General features: G+C 33.5%; 3 protein-coding genes across 4 annotated transcripts; 2 read left to right on the top strand and 1 right to left on the bottom strand.

Annotated features, from left to right (window-relative positions):
- Nucleotides 1-658: 658 nt before the first annotated feature.
- LOC105124006 (plant intracellular Ras-group-related LRR protein 4-like) lies at nucleotides 659-3,845 on the top strand. Of its 2 annotated transcripts, none has more exons than XM_011023827.1 (4): nucleotides 659-1,696; nucleotides 1,947-2,860; nucleotides 2,958-3,149; nucleotides 3,430-3,845. In XM_011023827.1, the coding sequence occupies exons 1-3, from the start codon at nucleotides 1,024-1,026 to the stop codon at nucleotides 3,102-3,104; spliced, it is 1,734 nt and encodes a 577-aa protein (XP_011022129.1). In that variant the 5' UTR covers nucleotides 659-1,023; the 3' UTR covers nucleotides 3,105-3,149; nucleotides 3,430-3,845. The 2 variants fall into 2 exon arrangements, with proteins under 2 accessions (XP_011022129.1, XP_011022130.1); XM_011023828.1 differs by lacking the exon at nucleotides 3,430-3,845 and adding an exon at nucleotides 3,234-3,423.
- A 10,872-nt stretch (nucleotides 3,846-14,717) lies between these two features.
- On the top strand, nucleotides 14,718-16,360 carry LOC105124007 (eukaryotic translation initiation factor 6-2-like). Its single transcript, XM_011023829.1, has 7 exons — nucleotides 14,718-14,731; nucleotides 14,870-14,966; nucleotides 15,102-15,209; nucleotides 15,282-15,310; nucleotides 15,396-15,526; nucleotides 15,686-15,796; nucleotides 15,897-16,360. Exons 1-7 carry the CDS (start codon nucleotides 14,722-14,724, stop codon nucleotides 16,152-16,154), a joined length of 744 nt encoding a protein of 247 aa, XP_011022131.1. The 5' UTR covers nucleotides 14,718-14,721; the 3' UTR covers nucleotides 16,155-16,360.
- A 731-nt stretch (nucleotides 16,361-17,091) lies between these two features.
- On the bottom strand, nucleotides 17,092-20,373 carry LOC105124008 (mitochondrial phosphate carrier protein 1, mitochondrial-like). The gene is made up of 6 exons (XM_011023830.1): nucleotides 19,969-20,373; nucleotides 19,412-19,761; nucleotides 19,275-19,318; nucleotides 18,837-19,051; nucleotides 18,623-18,747; nucleotides 17,092-17,570 (listed from the first exon to the last, which is right to left on the bottom strand). Exons 1-6 carry the CDS (start codon nucleotides 20,119-20,121, stop codon nucleotides 17,501-17,503), a joined length of 957 nt encoding a protein of 318 aa, XP_011022132.1. The 5' UTR covers nucleotides 20,122-20,373; the 3' UTR covers nucleotides 17,092-17,500.

Raw genomic sequence — 20,373 nt, forward strand, 5'->3', positions numbered from 1 at the left:
GCTTTGCTTTGGAGCTATGCCAGCTGGTAACAGTTGTCTAGTGAAATTAATATGAGAGAGAGAGAGAGAAACTTTTTCCTTTTTTTCTTAACTTTATAATAATTCAAGAACAGCACACGTGTCCACAATTACTTGGCGGACAAGTGGACACTGCATTCACTCCACCCCCACAGCTGCTTCTTCTTCCTCCCTGCTGTCAGTGCTCTTCTCCTTCACTATTTTTGCCTTTTTATTTTTTTAATTGTTTTTAGAAAATGACGCCCCTTCCTATTTACCCTTCTGCCCTCCTCTTTACAGTTATTCGTCCCTAGCATCCATCCTGCCCTTGTCATGGGAAGCTCTTTTTTTGCAGCACCCTTGTCTTTATACCACTGAGGGGGGAAATCGTTTAAGTAGTTGGTCGAGGAAAGTTATTGCTTTTGAAAGTTTTTTTTTTAATTTAAAAATATATAAAATAATATATTTTTAAATTTATTTTTATTTCAATACTTTAAAATTATCTAAAAATATAAAAAAATAATTAAAAAAATTAAAATTTTATAGAACAATGTTTGGCCGCTTTATTTTGGACACACAACTTGATGATGAACCGAGGGGCAAGAATGGAAAACAAATAAAGAAAAGCGGAATAAGACAAATAAAAGAGGCAACTAACTAACAATTAGCAGCAGCAGATCAATTATCCTCATTGATAACCGATCAAATCCTCTACTCATTAATCAATTTCTATCACTTTATCATCCATATTCAATCAATAAATAAATAAAATCTTGATAATAATTTTTAAAAATCCCAACAAATATTAATAAAAACCACAGAATCCGCCCAAAAATACCAGCAGAGACCACGCAGAGCATGGAAGGAAATAAGCTGGATTTCTAGCAACACGAAGCTAAAAAGCTCCACCTTCGTCGAATTACCTGCACTACCCTTCTCCTTCCCTCCAAAACCCTCCATTCTTTCCCCTCCAATTTCTTGAAATACATCAATTTCTTTTTTATCCTTTTGCTTGAGACAGCAACCATGGAAATAACGAATGTGAAATCTGTTGATCAAGCGGTGGAGGAAATTATGAGGATTCATAGATCTTTACCGACAAGACCAGGGATCGAGGAAGTAGAAGCAGCAAAGACTTTGATTCGGAATGTCGAAAAGGAAGAGCAAGCGAGAATGGAAGCGATTTCGAAGCAGACAAAGACCCCAGATGTTCCTGAAGAGCTGTTCATGATCCTGCAAGAAATGCAAAAACAGTTGAGCTTTTTTCAAACCAAAGAACAAAAATGGGAGGCTGTAAAATTGCTTGATCTTGAAAATGTTCATAACCTGTTCGATGAATTCATTCAAAGAGCTTCCAAATGCCTCTCTTGGCCTCCTCCTCCTACTTCTTCTTCTCGTACTTCTGTTTCTGGGTTTGGTTCTTCTTCCAATTATGCTAATGGGGGCAGTAGTTCGTTTAAGGGGAGCGCTGCTGCTGCTGCTGCTGCGGCGGGTTCTTCTTCGATTGATAGATCATCTATGGCTACCACGTCCGGATTGTATTATGCAGAGAAAGAGCCGACGAGGGGTGCTGAATTGTTTACTAGAGATGATAGTTATGTGAAGAAGGCGAAATCTTCGTTATATTCTGATGGGATTGGTGTTTCTACTACGCCGCAGATTGTGGATTCTACTTTAAAAGCTAGTTCAATCAGTTCAAGTAAGCTTCAATTCCTTGTTTTTTGTGTTAATTCTTTAACGGCTTTTGCTTGTCTTAATCTCCCAGATTTATCTCAATGATAACGTGTTACCAGTAATTTTTAATAGTAGTTATGCTTTGTGTTGCTGAATGGATTTATAGGATTTTGATAAATTATGGGCATTTTTTTATTTTTATTTTTATTTTTTATAATTTCCAAGTGTATAGTGTTTATGATATTAAGGTTGATTTTGTTTTGTGAATTGTGCAGGTCAAGATGGGGAGAAGTTGAGTCTAATTAAGCTTGCGAGTTTGATTGAAGTGTCTTCGAAAAAAGGAACTCAAGAGCTTAATCTACAAAACAAGTTGATGGATCAAGTTGACTGGCTACCGGATTCGATAGGCAAGCTATCGAATTTGGTTACACTGGACTTGTCTGAGAACAGGATTGTGGCGTTGCCAGAAACTATTGGAGGTCTTTCATCATTGACGAAGTTGGATTTGCATTCCAATAGAATTGGCGAACTCCCTGGATCTATTGGGGATCTTCTTAGTTTGGTTGCTCTGGATGTGAGGGGTAACCAGTTATCCTCTCTGCCAGCCACAATTGGCAGATTGGTACGACTTCAGGATCTTGATCTGAGCTCAAATAGGCTCTCTTCACTCCCTGATACAATAGGATCACTTGTTAGTTTGAAGAAATTAAATGTGGAGACAAATGATATTGAAGAAATCCCACATACTATCGGAAAGTGTTCCTCACTAAAGGAGCTTCGTGCAGACTATAACAGGCTCAAGGCACTGCCAGAAGCTGTTGGAAAGATAGAGACTTTGGAGGTTCTATCTGTTCGGTACAATAACATCAAACAGTTGCCTACAACAATGTCATTTCTATTAAGCTTGAAGGAGCTCGATGCAAGTTTCAACGAGCTTGAGTCAGTGCCTGAGAGCTTGTGTCTTGCTACCTCGCTTGTCAAGATGAATATAGGAAATAATTTTGCTGATATGCGATCCCTACCAAGGTCTATTGGGAACCTTGAGAATCTTGAAGAGCTGGATATTAGCAATAACCAGATACACGCCCTTCCAGACTCTTTTAGGATGCTAACACGACTACGTATCTTACGTGCAGAAGAAAATCCTTTGGAAGTACCACCAAGACATATAGCTGAACAGGGTGCTCAGGTTATTTATATTCTCTTGCATTTAAGGTTTACGTAGGATCTGATCTCTATTGTAAGGCCTAATTCGCTTACTTCTTTTTGCTTCTTTGTTTTCTCAGGCTGCTGTTCAATACATGATTGAACTTTTTGAAAAGAGGGATGCCAAAGTACAACCTGTAAAGCAGAAAAAGAGTTGGGCTCAAATTTGCTTCTTTTCAAAGTCTAACAAAAGGAAGCGCAATGGCCTAGACTATGTGAAAGCCTGAATCAAAACAATTGTAACATGAAAAACAACACGATCTTTATGTGGGGTAAGTCTTTGAATCATCTTCGGCATCATGTACTTCTATCAGTGGACTGAAACCATGGCTGAGACCTTTTTCGATCACTGCCAGTGCGTGTGCTCACTTAAACTTCAAAGAGGAGGGGGTTGGCATGCAATAAAAATGACGAGTTACTTCTTCTGAGGCAGATTTTTATGCCTTTGTTGTTTCATTTTGAATTGATGGTGGCAGTTATAAAGCTGCAGATTTTAATTAAGTGGCATGCTTACAGCATGACTGATTCAAGGTTTTGTTTCTCATATTGCAGAGGTTTTAGCAGTTTGGAAAGCAGAAAGGTCAGTACTACAAATCCACACATCAAACATGGGACTCAGTTCATAAAACGGTTCTCACTCTTGATCCTCAAATTGCAGATTTTCATTATTATTTAGTTTTTATAGTTGGCTCTTTTCATTTTATTCCATCTGTATCTGTTGTCATTGAACCGTAATGAGGTGTACAATTCAGCCGGCAGATAGGAGGGCGAGGAAATTACCATGCTGTGTATTCTTAATTGTACGAAGAAGTTTAACCTTACTTCTACCACATGTAATAGAATATGTTTCTCTATTTTAGATTCAATAGAATTTAAAATTTCTTTTGTCTAATGCTTTTGTTGCATTTCTAGTAAACATGAACACCTGCCGTTCTCGCCAAACATTTAATAAACCAGCAGTTTTATAGTTATATGGCCATCTTTTCACGTGCTTGATGATTTCTTACTGAGAGTATAGTTGATTAATTAATGCTATGACGCACTCAATAAGTTGCTTAATGTTAGCTCTCTTGATTTTGTTTTACTTGATATGTAGTTGACCTAGCCGCACATGCATGTGTTTCTTCAACGGCAGTCTACTTCGATATAGTTTGTTTATTTGTATTTGCTAGACTCTTTACAGAAGATCGTAGACAAAAGAGCTTACGTACACTGCCTCTCATGTTTCCGATTATCTAGAAATTAATTGTTGAATGATGACTGATTAAATTAACAAGTTCGAAGATGGGCATCTTTATTTTTAGCATGCTTACAACGGATACATATTAACATGTCAATTTCACAGAAATGACATTGTTTGAAGTTCATTTTAGCCTTTAGTTAATCATTTTCTTGCTTGGTATTTGTGATATTATAGTTGTACTTGCATTCATTCGAAATAACGACCGACATATGGTGAAAACACTGAAAGAAAAGAAAACAATGAGCGGCAGTTCATTACCTCTGGCTGTTATGCCAGAATCAGAGCTAACAATACAATCTTATTGAGCTCCATGCCCATGAATACCGTGAGCCAATTGAGTATATCTTTATCCTGCCTGTCTCCTTTACAGCTCATCAAAGGGGTTGGAGGTGTATTCTCCCAGAGAATGCATCCGAAAACCACTTTTCATGACTTGTGATCTGTGAGGGAGACACCTATCTATCCCCACTTCGGAAGGGGAACATCAGTGGCAGGATTTTGTGGCAAAGAAGTTGATAATTTCCTGGGATTTTTACAACTTCACATGATCAGTCCAGTTAGAGCTGGCAAGCTTGGATTTGAAATCCATCCTGTGTGTTATCTGTCAAGTACTTTGCTTGTTTCCAACTGTAAATAATCTATTGCTATGAAAACTGGTACAGAATCCAAGCCTCTGGTACCACACAGCCCCTGAATCGTGACAACCTGACCAAAGTGGTCACATGTAGATCTTAATGTAAAATTTGATGTTTCCTACATGAATTCAGCTCTCACTAATATAGATTTGCACTGAGCTTGAAATTGTTGTTAGCTGCTTAATTTTGCCTTGTGCAATGCCATACATGCATCATTACATAATCATAGACAAAAGATGGTGGGTTATACAAACTAAGTAGTGATGGAATCTTATTATTATATTGAAGTGACCTCTCCTTTAAACAAGAAGCTTTTTAGGGAGAAAAGGGAAGCCTGCAGCTGTAGGCATAAAAAAAAAAAACTCGAAGGCCTCACCCAGAATACATACAAGGACAAACAATATGATTGATTATTAATTTGGCCATTCATGATATAAAGCTATAGGGGTAGAAAAAGCCAGAAGATAATGCTAAAATCCAGGACGATCCAAAATAAAAATCAGGTTAGATCTGGTTGGTGCATTGTAACATCCTCGATTAATTGAACACAGCTCCTTCCAATCACTGGATGTGTTGAAAGTTGGCTAATCATTCTATCTTGATTGGTTTTTAGTATTTAAGTTTTAAAAATATTTTTTTTAAAAATTATTTTTTTATTCCCTTTAAACTTTTTAGGTGTTTTCATGTTATTTTAATATGTGGATATTAAAAATAACTTTTTAAAATAAAAATAATATTTTAATATACTTTCAAGAAAAAAATAATTTGATAAATAACCATTATCATACCCTTTCAAAAGCATAAAAACAACCTCTTTCAAAAATATAAAAAAAACCTTTAAATATTTTAATATATTTTTAAATAAAAAACAGTTAAAATCATTATCACACCCCATCAAAAACACAAAGAAGATACTCCAAATAATCCTACCTCCTACTTGATAATAAGTTTTTCATGACATTGTTAGATATTTTTATAAATTTATTTTTATGAAAATAATTTTTCAAATTAAGGATCATCCTAAACTTTTTTTTTTATTACCGGGATTAGAGGTACAACTTATACTATGGCCTCGGTGACAAATATGCGGTGGTTCACATGCTATAAGGGCAGCATGGTTTGCACAGAGCATATATCATAAATGAGTAATGGTGGTAGTTTCGGGGGCCCAATGCAGATGTTATAGCACCTCTCGATTCATGATTCAACGATCCTGCCATGGCCAATAAAATATTAAAATTAAATTAATAAAAAAACTGAAAGCCATGGTGAAATCATTATGCATATAGACCATGAATTATTTTTCATTGCAATAGTATAATTATTATTCTACTCTTTCAATAAAAAAATCAATCGATTTGTTATTAGGAGTAAAATGATTTTTTTCTTAGGGTCGATTAGTTAGTATGAGATTCATAGAGAATAATTTATTTATTTTTATTTTTTAAATACATAATGATTATATTACTCTAAGAAATAATTTTTTTTAAAATGATGAACAAGACAATTCAATTTTTATATATTTTAAAAACATGATATAAAGATTATATTACTTTTAAAAACAAAAAGTATTAAACTTACATCTAAAGGTTTTTTTCATATTTTTAAAGTGTTTTTCTTTATAAAAAAGTTAATAGAGTTGATTTGATCTTTTAATTAATATAAATATTATTTTAAATGAAAAGTAGCTAGTATATGATGCATGTACTCTTTAAGTGGTGCTTATTATGTTATCCCACGTCTAGCCATTACCTTCTAAAACAATAATAAAAGTGTCTGTATGATGGTCACTGGAGGCTTACATGATCGTTAACTTCAGGATCCGTGGGATTAGTCGTGGTGCGCGCAAGCTGGCCCGGACATCCACGTTAATCTAAAAATAATAATAATAATAAAAGTGTCTCGTCATATTTTTTCAGTGATGTGATGCATATACATAACAGCGTGAGGATTAGGTTTCATTAAAAAAATTTCTTTTCCTCTTTTTTTTTTCTCTCTTCTCTTGCCACAATATAAATGTGTTTTGTCATTTTTTATTGTGTCTAATTTAATTCTTCTTCTTTTGATTGCTTTTTTTTTTTCAATTTATCCCTCATTATTTGATTTGATTTAATCTTTATATTAAATTTGGTTATCATTCTCTTGATTGTTGTTTTTTTTGTTATCATTTTTCTAATTGAATTCTATTTTCAATTTCATAATTAGCATTTAATTTCAAATTATTTTTATATCAAATTTAATTCTCATTCTTTCAATTGTTATCTTTTTTGTTTTAGATCATTTTTTATTGTATTTTTTTTAATTTCATCTCTTATTATTTTAATGATTTATAATTTTATTTTTGTTATTTTTTAGGATTTTCATTTTATGAGTTAGTTCTAACCTCATAATCAGTATCACAAGTTTCAAAAGTTAACATAAGTTGACTTTGATTTTTTCTAGTTTTTTTTAATATTTTTTCTTTTCCAAATCATTAATCTTCAATATTTTATTTACTAGTAATTGATCTTCGTGTTCTTTTTTCTAGTTTTCTTTCTATAGAATCATTCCAATCATGTGCCCATAGTCACAAGGTTAGCGGGTTAATCCGATTTGGTTCAAATTTTTTTTTTTTTGCTTTTTATAATTTTTTTTTAATTTTACCATTCAGTATTGAATTATTTAATAATTGAACCTCATAGTTTTATTTAGTATGCTTTCGATATGGTAAACCTGAAATCAAAACCAAGTTGCAGATTTGACATATTATTCTAAATAGGCTGAAGTCGGGGTTTTTTTTTATCTATTTCAAGTTGTCTATTTTTTCTAGTTTATTTATTGTTGTTATAATTTTTCATTTGTATTATTTAAATTAACTGAATTTATTAAATACATTCAAGTAAAGTAAATAACACAGATATTAATTTCTTAAAACTTTTTAGAAATACTTGCATCATTTTAATATTTTTTAAATTAAAAAAACTCATGTCGGTCCTCGGCATAGCGCTCATCCTTATCTAGGAATGCACTAGCTCATTATATCACATTACAATGCCCTAGTTGCCCTTCAATTTGCCACCAATTAGCAAATTTTTATGACCCTAAACATTGAATATTCTCAAACGCTTGAAATGTTGATTTGGTTGCCAAGTGGATATATTAACATGTTAATGTTATTATCTGAGATTTAAATATAATAGAAGACCTGCAGGAAAAGAAAATTTGTATAATTTACCAAGTACAGGTGAAATGATCTAGTCGAAATACATGAAAGCTTGGTTATAGAATATATAATTAATCTCAACGATTAAAAAGAAAAGCATTGGATTCTTCACGAGTGGTGCCTCTTTGCTAGGTCAAAGTGACCAAATCTATCTTCCCTTACGTGTATATAGTATTAAGGCAACAGCCATTCTCACGCTGCAACAAAATTAAATACAATGTACATGTCCTTGATTCTGACTTCTGAACAAAAAACAATCAAATCGCCGAGTCAATATAAATGTACCTCCATTAACAAACAAGGCATGCAGAGACATTTACCAAAGAACCAAGAAAGTTAGATGGTGATAACAAACTCTCCTTGCAGCAGGTTGCTGTCTTCCAGTGATGCAGACCATTACGAGGACGAGAGGAATATGGAACATGCCGACGTGACAATGAGGGCATGGGAATCCATTGAAAGGGTGGCTAGAAGATTTACGAGAAGAAAGATAAAGTTAGTGGTGGGAATGGGGAGGAGGGTGGTCTTGGCTTGTGTTGGCAAACTAAAAAGGAAGGTTTGCAGGATCTTGAATGCAAAAAACAGAAGCAGCAACGAAAGGCATGTGTTTTTGAACTATGATATGTGTAGTTATACGAAGAACTTCGATGATGGAAAGTGGCAACAGGAGGAGGTCGAGTATTATAGGACTCGATCTTTTGCTTTTAGGTATGGACAAGCTAACAGCTTGGCTTTGTAATCCAGATGCACACTCCCTTTCTCGTCTTGTATGATTAGCATATCATACTTTGACATCTCTAAGTTTATATTGCTTTATGTTCTTTTTCCTTCCCAGATCCCTTCAAACACCTTTTTATTTGTCTGGGCACCATTCTACAACATTAATTTGCATAGATGGATTACTTTGTCGATCACTAATGTGACTGGGATCAACGTAGAATGATAGTGCTAATTTCTTGCATTTGAAATATGGCCTAGCTTGTCGCGCTGTTCCTGTTCCTGTTCCAGAGACTAATACCTCTGTGGCATGAAATAGTGGCACATGATTCCTAAGAAGACACGCCTATAGTTTAAACTTCGAGTTTTAATTCCAAGGCTTTGAATTCAAATGATTTTATTTTTTTTTTTACAATTGGAATGGTTGGTAGTTAGTGTTAATGGTAACTGGTAGGGACCAACTCAAACATCAAAAAAGTTAAGGGACTATACTACCATTTCAAAAGGATGATATATTGAGGCAAGCAGAATCTCCTCGAGACGACTCCCTCCCGGTTGGGTAATTGGAAGTCCTTCTAGCCTGCCTGGATTCACACTTCGCAATTGTTTTTTTGGATTTTGGTTTTTTCTTCATGTTACTTTTTTTATTTGATCCTTTTGTATTGATTTGTTTCATGATTGCCCTTGGTATTTTAATTTCATCAATTGTTGTGCCCTTCTCACATGGTCGAAAACATCAAATCAATGAGTTTGCGCTCAATTGTGCGGAAAATTGGTTGGATTTTTCATTTCAAAGAATATGAACAAGAGGGACTAAAATTGATAAAAGAAAAGTGAAAAGCTATAAAGCAAGAAGAAACAAATCAAATTGCAGAATCAAAGGGAGAAGAGTGGGGAGAAAAAAAAAAACAAAGGGAGGAAAATAATTGTTGACACCACATCGCGGAGAAGTACCCTATACGCACCACCTAGAAAGGATGAAGATGTCGAGATGCTACTAGGGACACCAAAGAAGATCACCTTCGGGGAGGGGGGTCGCACACGTCACTTGAAGCCAGGGACTCCTGTTCAAAAGCTAGTGCATGTGTCGACTTTTTTTTTTTTTTTTTATCCCTAATTTGATAATAGCTCTTCAATTAAGCTGTGAATCTCTTTCAACCCTTTCAATTTAATCTCTAACTCGTTAATAACTCTATACTTAAAGTCCAACTTTTATTTAATTAAATTTCTAATTCGATAATAGCTTTTTAATTAAAGTTCAAATCTCATCCCACCCAAACAATGATAAAATATGAAAAAAAAAAGAGATAGAAAATAAATAATTAGCTTAATCTTATAGTTATATCCATTATTCATCCATTATTCAGGTAGCATATTTGATGTTCATCTTGATTGATCATGTGCAATTTTATATGTCGCCGTTTTAATATTAAATTAATAAAAAAATATTACTATTTTTTAGACTAACCCATATTTTTTCTAGTTATTCAAGTTAGTTCTGGACTTGCCGAATCAATCAATTTACATTATAGTAACTCTCGTGCATTTTATTTGAATCTTGATCTAGACAAGGAATCACTACAAAAGTTTTCAATGTTTCTTATTTACACTTTAAATGAGTTCTTCATGACTTATCTATTTTTAACTTAGATTTTTTCATAATAAATGGAGCTTGTTTATTATTGACTTATGTTTTTTTTTTCCTTACTAGGTTTTGATAAAATGAATCTTATATGTAATGGATTTACATCATTTGTTTACCAAAATAAAAAAATTCACATGCGTGTTTGTTACACCTCAAACTTATGCTAGTAAATGAGTGCAGAAAACAAAACAAGTCTAGCGTAAAATCCTAGGAAATAGAGATGCAATTACTGGATAGCACAACTTGTCATATAGTAGTTTTGTTGATTTTGCAAATTCAATTGATTTAACTAGTGAAATCATCTTTAAGCATTAAGCGATTTGAGAAAAAAATTAAAAGGATAAAAAAATTTCTTTTTATTGGATAGTCCAACACAAAGAGATAGAAAATAAATAATTAGCTTATCAGGTTAGTATCTTATAGTTATATCCATTATTCAGGTAGCATATTTGATATTCATCTTGATTTGATGTTCATCTTGATTGATCATGTGTAATCTTATATGTCGCCGTTTCAATATTAAATTAATAAAAAATATTATTATTTTTTAGACTAACCTATATTTTTTCTAGTTATTCAAGTTAGTTCTGGACTTGCCGAATCAATCAATTTACATTATAGTAACTCTCGTGCATTTTATTTGAATCTTGATCTAGACAAGGAATCACTACAAAAGTTTTCAATGTTTCTTATTTACACTTTAAATGAGTTCTTCATGACTTATCTATTTTTAACTTAGATTTTTTCATAATAAATGGAGCTTGTTTATTATTGACTTATGTTTTTTTTTTCCTTACTAGGTTTTGATAAAATGAATCTTATATGTAATGGATTTACATCATTTGTTTACCAAAATAAAAAAATTCACATGCGTGTTTGTTACACCTCAAACTTATGCTAGTAAATGAGTGCAGAAAACAAAACAAGTCTAGCGTAAAATCCTAGGAAATAGAGATGCAATTACTGGATAGCACAACTTGTCATATAGTAGTTTTGTTGATTTTGCAAATTCAATTGATTTAACTAGTGAAATCATCTTTAAGCATTAAGCGATTTGAATTAAATCCTACTCCTACTTGGAATGGAAAAAAATTAAAAGGATAAAAAAAAATTTTTTTATTGGATAGTCCAACACTCACAATCTCCTCAATAATAGGTGTCAAACATCAGAGAAATGGTTAGTTAGGGACACTAAAAATAAAAATGATAACACACTTTTCAGATTGGGTTGTAAGAAACTTGTTCGACCTTTAGCTCTCAAAAGGAAAAGGCTCTAAGTCAAGACTTCATCAATGGGCCATGGCACTTTCAATTTCTAGTCTTGTGGTGTTTAAGGGTATGGTAATAGTTTTTTTTAAAAGTATTTTTTTAAAAAAAGTATATCAAAAAAATATTTTATTTTTATTTTTTAAAATTCAAATCAACTTATTAAAAAAATTCAAAAATACTAAAAGAATTAATTTGAAGCAAAAGAATTTTTTATTTTTTTTTTGACAAAAAAGTAGTTGAAACTCAATCCCAAACACCTAATTGTATTCAAATAAGAAGTGTTCCCAGTGTAAATAAAATATTTTTTATGCAGTGTTTTAGAAAAATAATAACGGTCAATACATTTACTTTTATAAAACTTATTATTGAATCTCTTTATTTTTATATTTTTTTCAAAGTTATTAAACCCGATTTATAGGGGTAATTATTTTCGGTTCGGTTCAATTTCTACATGAAAAAATTAACCAAATCAATATTATTAATTTTAAAAATTTAAAACCAAAACCGGTTCAAACCAACTGATTTTGGTTCTGTTCGGTTTAGTTTTTGTTGTTCAAAAACCAGTAAAATCAAAAAGAAAATCTCGTTTCTGTTATTCAGAAATTTGTTTCAATTTACATGACTAAGATATAATTGAGAGGATAACAAATCTGCCCATAAAATACTAGCAAATCTTGATTTTTGTTATTCAAAAAAAAAGATTTGCCCACAAACTACAAGCAAATTATAACATATATATAAAGAAAAAACCCACAAAATATAGGGATGAACTTGAAGTGGAGTTTAAATCTTAATCATCAAAAAGCCTCTTTTTTTTATCTGCCCAGTATGATGAGTTTGATTAAAGTAAATGGTAAAGTTCATGAATTTGTTGACAGGAAAAGAAGAGAATATTATAAAGAAGATAAGATGTAGGGAAAAACTTAAAGAGACGAGAGATAAAGAGAAAAGAAGGGGGGCTACAAGGAGAAATGTGAGGTAAAGAGAAAAATGGATAAAAAAAAGGGAAGGCTGTGAGAAAATGATGAGAGGCAAATAAAAAGAGGTGTTGGTTTAGGATCTTTAGGAGCATGAAGCAGGAGCTTAACAAGCAACTATCATCCAGTATGAAGAAAAATCAAAGAGGAGAGATGTAGAGAGCAAAGGAAAGGGAGAGATGCTGGAATCAAAGAGGAGAGATGTAAAGAGCAAAGGAAAGGGAGAGATGCTGAAAACAAAGGGAGGGGGGGTGTTGGTTTAGGACCTTTAAGAGTATAGAGTAAGAGCTTAACAAGTAACAATTGTGGAGCATGAAGAAAAATCAAAGAGAATAGATGCATATAGCAAATGGAGGGGGGGCGCCTGAATGTTACTTTAGTTTTAGAGTTAGAAAAAACATTATATTTATACTTGCTTTTTTTTTAAGTGCTAACTTGGGTAAACTAGTTCGGTTTGATTCAGTTCAATCGATTTCAAACTTTAAAAATCAAAACTGAACCGAACTGGAATTTTTTTTATTTTTGAAATGGTTGATTCGATTTTTTTTTATTCAATTTTTTGTTATTTTTTTATTTTCTTGATTTAATCGGTTTATTGGTTTTTTTGCTTACCCCTACCAATTTAAGTTACAAGTTGAGTAGATAAACCCAGGTTGACCTAGAACCATGAAATTTCAAGATTTTTTTAAAAAAGTTTAAATAAAATCATTTTGATTGTTTTACAAAGTGAAATCAAGTATTAACCAGATAGACTAGGTAACAAATTGACCTACTAGGTTGACTAGGTCAAATCAGGTTAACTCCATGTTAACTTTTTTTGAAATTCAGTTAGGCTCAAGGATCGAGTTTAATAACTATTATTTTATTTAGCTCAATTCTTTGCTATTTTTTTTATGATATTTAATTTTTTAAAAAAATATTTTTTTTTATTTTTATTTAAATTCTCCAATTTCATTCAATACTAATAATACTAAAAATAATGGATATCAATTTAATTTGAACTAGATGGATATTGTTTCAAATGAGTTTTTTTAATAGTTGTTTTACTTAATAGGTAATACAGATGTTGCCAAACTTAATCTAAAACCTATCCCAAATCTTTTTTTATACACACATATACACAAACCTGAATTCTAATGAATATTTAAATTTTTTTTTTTAATTAGAGGAACACAGTTCCTAAACACAAATAATAAAAACATCAACTAACATATGCTATACTCTTCATCTAAATTGCTCATGTATGCTTGCTTTGCTTATTGCGAGACTTGAATATTCTTCCACTCTTTCAGCTTTAAAAAAAGGAAGAAAGAAAGATAGGAAGTTGCTTGGTTGGAAGATTTGATACTTGGGCACCAAGAATACAAGTCAAATAAACCCACCTGGGAGCCTGCCTCGGCAAGAAAAACATAAAGACAGAAGGGGACTTGGTTGGAACATTGGACACTTGCACGCAAGAATAGATATCCAATTGGGTTGGCTTGGAGGAGTTTTCATCGGTTTGTTTTGTTTTTGTCTTTAAAAAATATTTTTTATAATTTATAATTTATAAAATTTTTACTTTATTTTTTTATAATTTATTATTTTTAAATGTATTGGTGTTAAAAATAAATTTTAAAAAATAAAAAATATTATTTTAATATATTTTTAAATAAAAAATATTTAAAAAACGAAAACCGCCACAATTCTGAAGTAAAAAAAAAAACTACGGATAACCTTGAACCAACATTAAAATAACGATAAACTCACTCTGTATAAAAACCCTAAATGTAAAAAATTCTCTCTTGGCAAACTAAAGATATATATTTATTTCTCTCTAACCAAGTAGCCCCTTCCTCCCTACAACTAAAAAACAAAAAGCGTGCAAACCAGTGTTTGGCCTAGCGGTGGAATAGGCTTGTCTCTTTCCACTGCACCTGGGTTCGAGTCCTAGCGTGCACGCCTGTCATCCCCGCGGTGCTTTACATGCCTACTGGGTTTGCAGGGTGTTCAGTGGACCGTGAGGATTAGTCGTGGTGCGCGCAAGCTGACCCGAACACCTCACGTAAATAAAAACAAAAACAAAAAAAAACAAAAAGCGACGCCAATAAAAACAAAAACAAAAAAAACAAAAAGCGACAAAAAAAATGAATGATGATAATAAAAATATTGCAATCATGGCAACAAGTAAGTTCCTCTCTTAATTTTCTCAAAAGAGTTCATGCTTTTAGCTTTTAATATTTGAACCCCGATCGATTCTTCTTTAGTGTTTTGATGAATTGATTATTATTCATGTGTTTCGTGTGATTTCTTGATGTGAGTTAGGGCTCATGTTTGAGAATTCATGTGAAGTTGGTGTCTTTTCAAAGCTCACCAATGCTTATTGTTTGGTTGCCATTGGAGGTTCTGAGAGCTTCTATAGGTAATTTCTTTTAAACGGTTTTCTTTTATATGTGCATTTAGTTGATTAAAGATGGTTAAAAGAAAGAATACAAGTAAAATGATTTTGTTTTTATGATTGGTAATGTGATTCTATTATATATTGTGTTGTGTGCAGCACATTTGAAGCTGAGTTAGCAGACGCTATTCCTGTTGTTAAAACTTCCATTGGAGGCACTAGAATCATCGGTAGACTTTGTGCAGGTAAAGGCCTTTTATCTTCTTTGTTATTTTGCAGCCTTATGATGTTTTACAAAGAAATTCTGACTTGTGTTATTGGTTTTGGTTTTAATGGTAGGAAACAAAAATATACTACTACTGATCAAGGTGAGTAATACAGTTGTGAAAATGGTGTTTGGGGTAGTTGTATAAGATGCCGAATTGATGGTTTAACAAATCATTGTTGTTTTAGAACTTCAACACTTGAGAAACAGTCTACCTGATCAAGTTGTGGTTCAGAGAGTTGATGAGAGATTGTCTGCCTTGGGAAATTGTGTAGCTTGCAATGACCATGTTGCTCTAACACACACTGATCTTGACAAGGTATTTTGAGCTCTTCCTTAGAATTCATTCTTTATTCCCTATTTATGTGCTTTTGATACTATATACTTGTTGACTATTGATTTGATATGACTACTCTATATTATTGCATGCTTTTAGAGGTTTGTTCATTCTTTACCAAGTCTTGACTGTTTTGATCAGGGAACAGAGGAAATGATTGCCGATGTTCTTGGAGTAGAAGTTTTTAGGCAGACAATTGCTGGTAATGTTCTTGTGGGCAGCTACTGTGCTTTCTCCAACAAAGGTGGCTTGGTAAGATGTTTAATATACTTGGCTGATGCTTATTTAGGCACTAGATGTGAAATATCCAAGTATGCTTATCATGTTCTGAACCGATCACTTTGTGTTGCAGGTCCATCCTCACACATCCATTGAAGACTTGGATGAACTTTCAACCCTTCTTCAGGTGCCTTTAGTGGCTGGAACCATAAACCGTGGCAGTGAAGTAATTGCTGCTGGCATGACAGTGAATGACTGGACTGCATTTTGTGGGTCAGACACTACTGCTACTGAACTTTCTGTCATTGAGAGTGTTTTCAAGTTGAGGGAAGCTCAGCCAAATGCTATAGTGAATGAGATGAGAAGCTCATTGATTGACAGTTATGTATGAGCCATTAATGTGGGCATGCTGTCAAAAAATATTAATGGTGCTATCTTGCCCTGAAAGGTTGAATCGCTTGATAGTCGTTGTTGAAAGTATATTGATGCTCGACATCACATGTTTTATTATGAAAGATATTTGTTTGAAATACTATTTTTCACTAATGAAACAAGGAGAAGCTCTGTTATTTCCTTAGGGTTCTTCATAACTGTGGAGAACTAAAAATGGACGTTGAAAGTTGGCTTGCTGTTGCTGGTTTTGTATCATCAGTATTGCTGGATTGCCAAGATACATGCCTCAACTCTGTTAATTTGTTTTCCAACTGAATGCCGATCATTTGAGATTTTTGCGTTGTATCTTGCAGCATGCTACTTGCTGTACCAAGGTTGTGGTCAGATCTGAAGCATGCATATCACTAGCTTAAACTTTTTGGAATGCTAGTTTTATTAGTTGAGGATTGACAATTTTAGCTGATCAATGATTTAATTTTGGAAGATGCCTGATTCTGCGCTGGTCTAGCTAGTTGATGCATGGGAATTTTGACTCTTCATGTTGCATTAAATTAGCTAAATACCATATTTTTTTTCAACAGCAGCAGAAAAATTTCGATTGATGGAATTTCCATTTAATCAAGTATGTTGTTTCCTTTGCCTAAAAATGCATGCAGTTGGGCTGCCAAACCTTGTGGGCTACTGGCCCGATGTTTTTTTTTATTTTTTTACCGTGATATTCATCCTGTTTTCTCCTTTATTTTCTGACAAAGATGTGAAATTCATTGATGCGGGTACAAACCTAGTTTAAAAAGACAGATCGCCTGGATAGAATAAAGGACTTGGTCCAAAGTACACAACAGAAATCAAGAAGCTATTGTAACAATGTTTGATGCCTAAAAACAAAGAGACCTGGTGATAGGTTGAATAAAGCCCTTCCATGGTCTCGATACATAGAAACACAAAGCTCTTCTATTAATTTCATTTTCCTGCTGATACTGCCACTAGACAAAAAGAAACACAGTATCGACATACAATGGCAGAAAAATATTCAACTTTCTACAAACAATGGCAGGACTGACATATATTATAGATTGTAACTTTATGATGCTAGGTTGCCAGCAGAAGTTGAATTAAAGCTTTGTAAAAACCGTAGAACAAAAAATGCAGTTGCTCAAGCTATATTATTAACTAATTTTCTGCAGCCAAAAATTTAGCCAAAAATTCGATGGCAGGGCTTCAAAATGCTGCCATCCAAAAGTTTTGAGTTCAACCACGAAGGTAAAACAGATTCGGTGCTGCTCTGTTTGTTTGAATGGGGAAACTATCTGTAGACTGTAGTTAAATAGACATATGGTAGTTGCATCATCTCACTTCATTAGCCTTATCTGCTCCATCTACTTTTACATCAGTCCTAACTTCTCCGCTGGTAGGCCTGGAAGATTTCAGTTCAAAATTCAAATAATGGCCAGAAACAAAGAAAGTTCGAATAATATCATACTCTTCATGCTTGCTTCCAAACATGGTCTCAGCAACTTGGCTGATTAGGTAACAACTGGATTTCAACTTGAATTGGAATACAATTCTAACTCTGGTATCATCAACACCGAGGTGCATTTAGCCAAAAACTTTTATACTCTATTTATCTAATGCATGACAGTGTGTGAGTGCTTATCTAAAAGAAAAATCTGCAGATTAGCTGTCGCATCTTGGAGAGTTGATTTGAGGGGACCTAAATGACCAACAATCTATAATGAAGAGGCCACTCAGCTCATGTATAGGAGATAGATTCAAGAGAAAATAGACACCTCAAGTAAAAAGACAGAGAGCACATGAGATCACATGTTATACGTCATTGTTAGGTCAATCTGTGCACACATCTTATCCTGGAAAACACAAGTCCAAGCCTCAGCAGTGTTTGATACCATAAGCATTCCTCTAATAAGACATATCTAGGATACCCTAGACCAGAAACCTGTCCAGATATGTACTATCACTGTGCATAGTGTACAGAAGCAACAAAATGCAACTTGTTGGACACTTGGATTTCGTAAACAGTCTCAAGGATCTAATTACTCAGAGCCTGGAGACTGAATGAACACAACATATGATTTCATTCACTTAAGGGTCAAACTCTACATCCCTTCTCGACTTTGGCATTTTTCCTTCAATAACATGACTTTTGTTTTTCCAAACTCAATTTTATTCTATTACAGAATGTGGATCACTATGAGATTTTGGTGGCTCATTTACTGAGCTCAAATGGTATTTCATATGTCAGATTAGGGTCATTAAACCAGATTAGAGGGTTGCTTTGTGAGGTTCATTTATTCCGAAGTTATCCTTCTAGAGAAGTTCCTTTTGCCTTTGACAAATTGTAACCTGGCTATTTTATTGTGAAGGTTATTTATAATTGATTGTCAATACAATCTTACAAACAGCAATAATTTCTTAATAAAGGAAAAGGGTCAGGAAAAGTGCACTTACAGTCCACTTAAAACTTTGATGGTGTCATAGAATAGCCATTGCAGAGTCACAACAGGTCCAACAAGCATTATCCTTATAGGAAGGCTTCTTGTAAATAAGTTGGAAAACCCAATTTTCCTCACAGCCTGCTTATGTCAAAGAAAGTTGTCTAGGTCATGTTCTGTAACAGTAAAGAGAAGCATCCTAAAAACAGAATTTGAATAGCAGATAATACCAGAATAAGGCTATCAGCCTTTTTGCTATAAAGAGAAGCAACAATGTTATCAGCTGGATTAGAAATAAAGCTACCAACAGAGCCAGCAGTGTATCCAGCTAAACATGTCACCCCAAGCTGTTGAGCTTTTGAGCAATCCTCTTTCCTTCTTTTAATAACATTACGGTAAAGAAAGTCTACGGAATGCTCAAATGTTGAGAACATAACCATAGAGACTGTGGAAAAAGATGTCACAAGTGTCAGTGCTCATGCATTGAGAAACTATCAAGGTCACAAATTTCAGACTATCGAGGTCCTTCATATTTCAAATTCAACTGATCTTGAAAGAGATAATATACATAAAAGGGAACACTTAAAGTTGGATGCAGTAAAAGGTGTGATGAACATTTAGTTGAACTGTAATTTAGAGTAATTTAAGTTCAAGGCTTGTGCAATTACATGGAAGGTTTCGACCCCATAGCGGAACAAGCCCTCTGTAAAAACTGCAATACAGAATAAAATTTAACCTTGAAGCACACACATAATGACACCAAAAGGACCCAAAAGAATGAAGACATAGGTTATGAATTCCTTACCCAAGAAACCCTTCTGTTCTATAAACTTTTGGAAACCCATCAGCCAATCCTTTAGCAAAATGGGGCTGTGCTTGAACTCTAACTTTAACAGCTTCGAAGGGGCAGAGAGCCAAATTGGCAAAAACTTCAGCAGAGGCACTGCTCATAAAGAAAATAAAACTCCTGTTGCTATCAACCAACACGTTGGAGTAAAGGGTCTTGAAATATTCATATAAACCAAATCGACAACCACCTTGAGCACCATAACCAAAGAACTTCCCTGCCCACCCTCTCCAAAAAGCAGAAGGCCCTTGCTCTCTCAACAAAGTAGTAAAACATGAGTATATGCTATAATACTTGACGGGGTTCACCTACAAATCAAAATTAACAAAAACATGATTATTATTTGTTCGATGACCTCCAAAAGACAATTAAATTAAGTAATAAACATAAGGCTTCAATACAACTTATTCACTTGATGGGGATCACCGAAGAACATCATTCTAGGATAAAAATCCAACCTTCTATAAAAAAACACAAATAATAGATTCCACAACAGAATTAAGCAAGATATTCACCTGCATGTTTACTTTTAAGACATCAAGAGGCGTAATTGCAAGATGGGTGGTTCCAGCACTTAACATTCCACTAACAGCACAAAGAGCATAGTACCCTGTTGCTGCTCTGCAGTCTTGTGCTTTCAGTCTCCTTTGATCTTTCTCCATAACCATGTCAGCAGCTCTCTTGTTCTTTACTTGTCTTCAATTGTTAAGACATTCAAAAACAAAAACCTATTATAATTTCTCTTTCACAGAATCATAATTCTTTCTGAAAGTTGTATCGGATTTTACAGGACAGATGTTGTTAATTTCATCGAGAATCTGACAGCAACTCTGTAAGAATTTACAAGGGTTTATGCCTTGCCTGATTTATGCTGTGTTAGTTTGCTTTTTTCTTTTTTTCTTTTTCTTTTTTTTTTGAAA

The sequence above is a fragment of the Populus euphratica genome, unplaced genomic scaffold (assembly GCF_000495115.2).
Source record: "Populus euphratica unplaced genomic scaffold, PopEup_1.0 scaffold12.1, whole genome shotgun sequence".
Lineage (NCBI taxonomy): Eukaryota > Viridiplantae > Streptophyta > Magnoliopsida > Malpighiales > Salicaceae > Populus > Populus euphratica.

What these genes read in the sequence shown, in the direction of transcription:
- LOC105124006 (XM_011023827.1), top strand. Translation starts at nt 1,024, where the DNA reads ATGGAAATAACGAATGTGAAATCTGTTGATCAAGCGGTGGAGGAAATT. An exon ending in AGCTAGTTCAATCAGTTCAA is followed by an intron (nt 1,697 to 1,946) that starts GTAAGCTTCAAT and finishes TGAATTGTGCAG; the next exon opens with GTCAAGATGGGGAGAAGTTG. An exon ending in TAGCTGAACAGGGTGCTCAG is followed by an intron (nt 2,861 to 2,957) that starts GTTATTTATATT and finishes TTGTTTTCTCAG; the next exon opens with GCTGCTGTTCAATACATGAT.
- LOC105124007 (XM_011023829.1), top strand. An exon ending in GGTTCTGAGAGCTTCTATAG is followed by an intron (nt 14,967 to 15,101) that starts GTAATTTCTTTT and finishes TGTTGTGTGCAG; the next exon opens with CACATTTGAAGCTGAGTTAG. An exon ending in CACACACTGATCTTGACAAG is followed by an intron (nt 15,527 to 15,685) that starts GTATTTTGAGCT and finishes TGTTTTGATCAG; the next exon opens with GGAACAGAGGAAATGATTGC.
- LOC105124008 (XM_011023830.1), bottom strand. Translation starts at nt 20,121, where the DNA reads ATGGTTATGGAGAAAGATCAAAGGAGACTGAAAGCACAAGACTGCAGA. An exon ending in TCTTAAAAGTAAACATGCAG is followed by an intron (nt 19,762 to 19,968) that starts GTGAATATCTTG and finishes TTTGATTTGTAG; the next exon opens with GTGAACCCCGTCAAGTATTA. An exon ending in AGAACAGAAGGGTTTCTTGG is followed by an intron (nt 19,319 to 19,411) that starts GTAAGGAATTCA and finishes TCTGTATTGCAG; the next exon opens with TTTTTACAGAGGGCTTGTTC.